At 49.0% G+C, this 7,500-nt stretch overlaps 1 protein-coding gene across 1 annotated transcript in view; it reads left to right on the top strand.

Moving 5' to 3' along the window:
- The window catches only part of acap3a (ArfGAP with coiled-coil, ankyrin repeat and PH domains 3a), a 61,606-nt gene that overhangs the window by 26,503 nt on the left and 27,603 nt on the right, over positions 1–7,500 (top strand). Inside the window, 2 exon segments of the mRNA XM_031565835.1 lie at positions 1,649–1,768; positions 3,234–3,287. Of these exon segments, the coding sequence (XP_031421695.1) occupies positions 1,649–1,768; positions 3,234–3,287 (174 nt within the window).

Here is a 7,500-nt window from a genome sequence, read left to right as displayed (position 1 = left end):
GCTGTATGATTTCTATTTGTGAGATTCTCTGTGTGTGTGTGTGTGTGTGTGTGTGTGTGTGTGTGTGTGTGTGTGTGTGTGTGTGTGTGTGTGTGTGTGTGTGTGTGTGTGTGTGTGTGTGTGTGTGCATGTGTGCATGTTTGTGTGTGTGATTGTCCCCCCCCCCCCGTAGATTGTTTCTTCTCATCTGAACAAAGAGTTTGTCTCTCAGCACAGATGGCAGTCCAGTCTGGTTTCAGTGTTTTTGTTGGTTTGCTTGCAGTCAGTGGGTGAGACAGATTGGCTGGCGCACCGGCCGAGTGAAACAAGGGGATTTCTTGTGGTTATTTTGGCAGATAGTGCAAGTTCACATTACTGATAAATACAGCTGATTCCATCATTGCTGAAACTTTAAATGGAATCTTTTTAACTTCTTTGCTGCAAATCGTGAGTATTGTGTATCGTTTTGATCCCCTTGATCAGTTGACAGATTCGTTTTCGTTGTTCGTCTTGCAACATGGAAGGGGGCTTTAGCCAAGAGACCACCAGCACTCGGACGTGCCCTCCCACCAGACGACTGAGCTCTGTCAACGGACAGAAACCGCCACAGGCCGCATCCTCATGTGTGACATATTATTTTCTGCTTGATTTTCATCACTTCCTCATGATATAGAGCACTGAAGCATGAATAACACTTAACCCCAATATCCTGCCCCCTCCTCCCTCGTGAGGGACAGGGAGGGGGGGGGGGGGGGGGGGGGCGGGGGCCGCCTCTGTCTCGCCATGAGTTCAGAGCCTCGGAGTCCACCTGAGAATGCAGTCCCCCACCACTCGCCTCCCATCGCACAGGCTGCTAATGGGGAACATACCCAGCGACAGGCAGCGCTGGCGTCTGGGGCCCAGGAGCCCGCAGCATGGCTGCAGCTGAACCATGTGTGAAGAGAGAGAGAGAGAGAGAGAGAGAGAGAGAGAGTGAGTGGGCCGACGTTTCACCCCCTCACTTTCACATGTGGAGACCAGCTATTGTTTTCGCATGCGGAAGCGTAATTGGCCCATTAGGGTTGCGGTTAGTGAACCCTTGGATTGTGGAACAGGAACTGCACCACACCTGTTGTGTGTTGCAACACTCACAAACACACACGCACACGCACACGCACACGCACACGCACACACACACACACACACACACACACACACTGACACATGCACACACACACGCACACACGCACACGCACAAACACACACACACACGCACGCACACACACACGCACACACACACGCACACACACACACACACACACACACACACACACACACACACACGCACACACGCACACACACACACACAGGAACATGTTTAATGCCTTTCAACAAGCAACTGAGTAAGTTCTGCTCAGCTCAAGGTCACCAGAGCGGTGGGTCTCATCTGGCTCTGCTTCTCCTGCAGCTGTGTCTCCTCAACCTGGGAGCTTTCACAGCAGTTACCAGCCTTACCATCTACTGGTCCCACTTAGCTAAGGAGTCTTGTGTGACAGTCGCTCACAAGGTCTAGTTTTGTGCCAGTTGCTCTCAAGTTCTTAATGGATTTTGTAGCTGACTTTCACTCAATCACTCATCCACTCCCTCATTCGTCCCTCATTTACTCACTCACTCTTTTTTTTACCCTCAGCTGGTGAAGCTATGCAGTGGGATGATAGAGGCCGGGAAGGCGTACGTCACCGCCAACAAGCTCTTTGTCAACGGGATTCGAGACCTCTCCCAACAGTGCAAGAAGGATGAGATGATCTCGGTGAGGAATTCATCATTTGTAGGATGCTTGCCTTGGAAAATTGAAGATCGTTTCGATAAGACCTTTTGAGACAGTAGAGACAGTAGAGACAGTAGAGACAGTAGACACAGTAGAGACAGTAGACACAGTAGACAGTAGACAGTAGACACAGTAGACAGTAGACAGTAGAGACAGTAGAGACAGTATGCTTGCCTTGGAAAGACCTTTTGGTGTAGGGGTGTCTCACAATTATACTGATATGAGGGGGGAAAGTGTACATGTAATTTAACCACCTCTGTCTGAGAAGATGTAAGGACACATTTATTGGCCTCTGGTGTGCGCACATGTCAATTTATCTAGAGCTTTTCTTCAAATCGATTGCATTTACTCATCATCTTCTTTCAGTCCGTTTTTGAAGAATGTGTTATTTGTGTGTGCGCGCGCGTTGCCTCTCTGACTCCCTATGATTCATTTTTCTGAGCTGAGCTCTTCCAGAAAGAGTCAGATCTCAAAAAATGTGCCCCTTGTGTCTCGCTGCATCTCTGCGGCCCTAACCGTGCGCACACACACACACACACACACACAGACGCGCTCACACACGCACACACACACACACACACACAGACACGTGCGCACACACACACACACACACTCGCGCGCACACACACACACACACACACACACACACACACGCACACACACACACACACACACACACACACACACACACACACACACTCGCGCACACACACACACACACACACACACACTCGCGCACACACACACACACACTCACGCACACACACACACACGCGCACACACACACACACACACACACACACACACACACACACACACACACACACACACACTCGCGCACACACACACACACACACACACACACACACACACACACTCACGCGCACACACACACACACACACACACACACGCCTGCCAGCCGAGCCCGGCGTCTCCTTGGCCGCTCTCTCCCCGGAGCTGCGGCGCTCTGAGCCGAGGCGTGCGGAGGGAGCCCAGCGGAGAAGAGAGGAGCGGTGCCAACAGGAGCAGACGCGCTGCCGCCGAGCCTTAAGTGGTATTAAAGGCCCCCTGGCTCCAGCCTGGCTCTCTCCCCTGTTTGTCTAATGTCAGACGTCTTATTAAAGCCTGCTGTTATTTGCTATTTTCCATTGTAAAACGCGCAGGCCACACCAATTACATTTACATTTTTTTGACCTCTCTCTGCGATGGTGTGCTCTAAGTTTGTAGCGCTTTCCCTTTTGTGTTCAGGTGATGGTAGGAATTAAGATGTCTTCGCTAAACACTTACTTGCTACAGCAAATGTTGATATTTGTGTCTATCAATTTATGACATTTCATCTTTGTGTCCTTATTCTAATTTGAATTGAATGTCCCGGAATTTGAGACGGCATTCTGTACACTGTGCAGGACCTTGTACTGATATTATTGAGCTCTATTTTCTTGATAGGAGTGTCTGGAGAAGTTTGGGGAGAGTCTGCAGGAGATCGTCAACTACCACATGGTAAGTAAAGACCCCTCCTCTCTCACAGTACACAGCTTGTGCCCACTGAGACCAGAACAATGAGATCATCGCTGTAAGGAGGTGAATGAACAACATTCAGTCTATGCTTAGGCCTCACCAGGCTTTGCTTTTACATGGGCATGCATAGGTCAAGAGGATCTGGACATGAATGATTCAGTGGCCGCTGTTTGAATCACATGTACACATCATGCCCTTCTGGATGTATGGTTGAGTGAAGTGTGCCATGCCTAGCATATGCATTGCTTCATGCCATCATGTGGACATTTGGGGATGGCAGATTACAACAATGCCTGCCCCCCCCCCCCCCCCCCCACCCCCTCCAAAAAACAAAAACAAAGCTGAAACAGATGTGAGAGTCTCTCTGTCTCTCTGTGTTTCACGCAGAACATGCAGAGTCCACACACAGCTGTGAGGAGTTTGCTTTTGAGTGAGAGGGCTCATCTCCCCCCTCTCGTTCGGAAGGACCTGCTAATTACAAACCCCAACTCTGACAGAGAGTAAGAGAACAATTAAAAGGAATATGAGAAATCTTCTCTTTTTTCCCCCCTCCTTGGGCCAGTCTACTCTCTGTGTGTCACACGCCTCTCAGCATGACAGAAGAATGCAGGGGACTCGTGCAAACGTACATGTTATTGACCTCTGCAGGCTCACTTCTACAGAACATCCACACTCAGTCCAGTAAATAAAGAGAGGACTATGAGAGAGCCTGCTGCTCCGACATCTGGGCTTTATTTCCTGAAAGTGACTGGGCTCTATCAGTCAGAGTGTCATTGCAGCCAGTTCACAGTTCCTGCTGTGAGCTGATCTGGCTTTAGTGCAGCAGGATGATGGCCTTTTTAAATACTTTTACTCATTTATAGATGGATTTGTCATCATACAACCCTGTGCACGCACACACACACACACACACACACACACACACACACACACACACACACACACACACATACACATACACACATGTGTTAATGTCTGATTAATAGTAGTACTCAGCCCCCAGCTCAGGCAGGATGAAATGCTCCTGTTTAAGTCCGTCATGTTTAATGCACACACATTCTGACTCGACTCAGTGAACATCAGCATTTTCTTTTATGTCTACATTGAAATCATCTGTATTCTACAGCATCTGTGTGTTCACCATGACTGTGACAATCACCTGGTGTGAAAGTGTTTCCCTGTGTGCTTTTGGGAACATCAGTCATACTATTGCCATGTGAGCACAGTGGTTTGCCCAGGAATGCAGCATGAGATTGAAATGTGATTCATGTGAAACAAAGTGGTCATTGCTTTGAGTTTTGTAATGCACAGTGGACTTGAATGGTCTTCTGGCCTGTCATCTGTTCAGGAGAAACTTTTCTCTGATCCAGCGATACCGTGGCAACTGAGCCTAGGCAGGACGAATGAGACGAAAATTGAAAGAAGGAAGGGAAAGGGAAGAAAAAGAGACGGGAGTAGAAAGCAGAAATCAAAGGCTAAAAGAAAGCTAAACAAGGAAAGAGGGGGGGGGGGGGGGGGGGGGGGGGGGTTGGATGTTGAGCTAGAAAGAGAGCTGAGAGCTAGAATGACAACACACCAGTAACCAAGTTCCTTTAGATTTTGTTACCCAGTTGTGTGTGTAAATGATGGGGGTGTTGCTCCAGCTGTCTGTATGGGAGCTGTTCTCATGGCCAGAAGGAGAAGGAAAGCCCTTCACTGCGGAGCCTCTGCAGCCTCATTCAGCTCAGACTCCAGCCATGATGCGGCTGCTGCAAACTCATGAATAAGAGATGATGGGGCTATATCTGGAGCCCGTGTGTGCGGGGGAGATAGAAAGGGATTGTGTGTGTGTGTGTGTGTGTGTGTGTGTGTGTATGTGTGTGTGTGTGTGAAATGTGGGACATAGCAGCTTTCATGAAATTGCCACACCACCACTACCCATTCAGACCACTATGGCTTCGTGCGAGCAGGATAATAGGGTATCAGCAGCCACAAGACACACACACACACACACACACACACACACACACACACACACACACAGAAACATGTATGCACACACACACACACACACACACACACACACACACACACACACACACACACACACACACACACACACACACACACAGAAACATGTATGCACACACACACACACACACACACACACACACACACACACACAGAAAGAGAGAGACACGTATGCACACACACACACACAGAAAGAGAGAGACACGTATGCACACACAGACATACGCACGCACACACGCTACATATTCCATAGTCTGCTTTCTGACATGCTGTGCTAACACCATTAAGAACAGTGCAGCCCAGCAGTAAGTCAGTGACACAAACCACAGCCACAGTCCTGTCAGCTGCACAAACACATCTTAAAAACAGCAATGCCCAAATTATATCTGACCAGCCCCACCTACTCAACGGCAACACACCATTTTTTGTTGAGAATTAATAATTTATACATTCTGTATGTGCAGACCCCCACCCCCACCCCCCTGCCCATTACTGGTATTGAAATACTACATTTTCTGTTCCAGGCCGATGGTTGTTGGTCGATAGTGGCTGTGTCTCAGCGAGAGGGCAAGAATTGAGGGAATCAGTGGAATTTTCTTGACTTGCTCAATGCGTCTGAAAAAAAAGCAAGGCTGTCTGGAGAGGAAACAAAACGTCCTGGAAACTCCTCAGGACTGCGGGGAGACAGTGGGGGAAAGAGAGAGGGGGGGGGAGGAATAGAGAGGAGAGACAGAGTAGAGGAGAAGAAAAAGAAACTACGGAGGGTTTGCCATGACTTTATGTAATAAAACAGATCCTAAACAGTATTTTTACCACAATCCCCAGATTAGCCGTTTGTGTGTGTGTCTGTGTATTTTGAGAGAACGCATGGAAGTGCTTGCGTGTGTGTGTGTGTGTGTGTGTGTGTGTGTTTTGAGAGAGCACATGCAAGTGCTTGCGTGTGTGTGTGTGTTTTGAGAGAGCACATGCAAGTGCTTGCGTGTGTGTGCGTGTGTGTGTGTGTGTGTGTTTTGAGAGAGCACATGCAAGTGCGTGTGTGTGTGTGTGTGTGTTTTGAGAGAGCACATGCAAGTGTGTGTGTGTGTGTGTGTGTTGGGGCGATTCCAGTTCATTTCCAGTAAGAGGGCTGTCACTGCATACTCACAGGGCGCTGGTCTGCGGGACTGGTATACTGTTTGAGACCACGGCTATCCCACATTACTCATAACACACACACACGCACACGCACACGCACACGCACACGCACACGCACACACGCACGCACGCACACACACACACACACACACACACACACACACACACACACACACACACACACAAGGAGAAATGGAATGTAGTGTCCCATACCCAGCCCACTGCCTCAAAGCTGTGTGTCATCGGCGTGAGAAACCTTAATCTGCTCCTCCTATCCCTCCAGTCAGATCCAGATCCAGTAAAAAGTCACCCGAATAATGTGCATCTGAGATCCAGGTTGGGATGTCATTACCCCCCCCCCCCTGTTTTATAAGTACCCTTAAAGCTGCACTCAAATATTATCACTGGAACTGTATGGAGCCCATGAGTGTCCAGTTGGGATGTGGGTTGAAGTGCGTCCCATGAGATGACGTGCTATATTTCTTATCCTCCTGTCAGCACGGTCACGTCAGCAGCTCCCCGCAGCACGCATCAGGGGACGGGGGGACGGGGCTCGGGATACAGGAATACATTTCCGCCAGCCAGCTCCCAGGGTCACGGGCCTGCAGTTACATTTAATCATTTAGCGCCGAACTCGTGCACAGAGCGACAGAGGCACACATGTAATCGGCGCTCGTGCCCTCTGGAGATGAGCACGCGATGCAGCCGGAGGAGCCGCACCGGAGCGTCCTGCACTTCCTCGTGTTCTCATGTCGCTGGGAAGAGGGAGAGGCAGGTCTGCTCTAAAAAACACCACTTAGACTCCTGTCTCTATGCCACAGGTCACTATTAATAGGTGTGCTGACTGAGTAAAACACACAAAGCACATATTACACACACATGTCCAGGAACAGTCTTGAAGACACACACACACACACACATATGTAAGTGTGTATATAATATACATACACTTATTCACACACTAATTCCTGGCAGATATCTGAGCTGTGTTCTAAATGTGGCTTAATTGACTCTCTGGTCTTGTTTTATATCTTGGATGGCGTTGCTTAAA

The sequence above is a fragment of the Clupea harengus genome, chromosome 4, assembly GCF_900700415.2.
Source record: "Clupea harengus chromosome 4, Ch_v2.0.2, whole genome shotgun sequence".
Taxonomy (NCBI): domain Eukaryota; kingdom Metazoa; phylum Chordata; class Actinopteri; order Clupeiformes; family Clupeidae; genus Clupea; species Clupea harengus.
The sequence above is the reverse complement of the archived record's forward strand: the minus strand, read 5'-3'. Positions and strand labels throughout refer to the sequence as shown.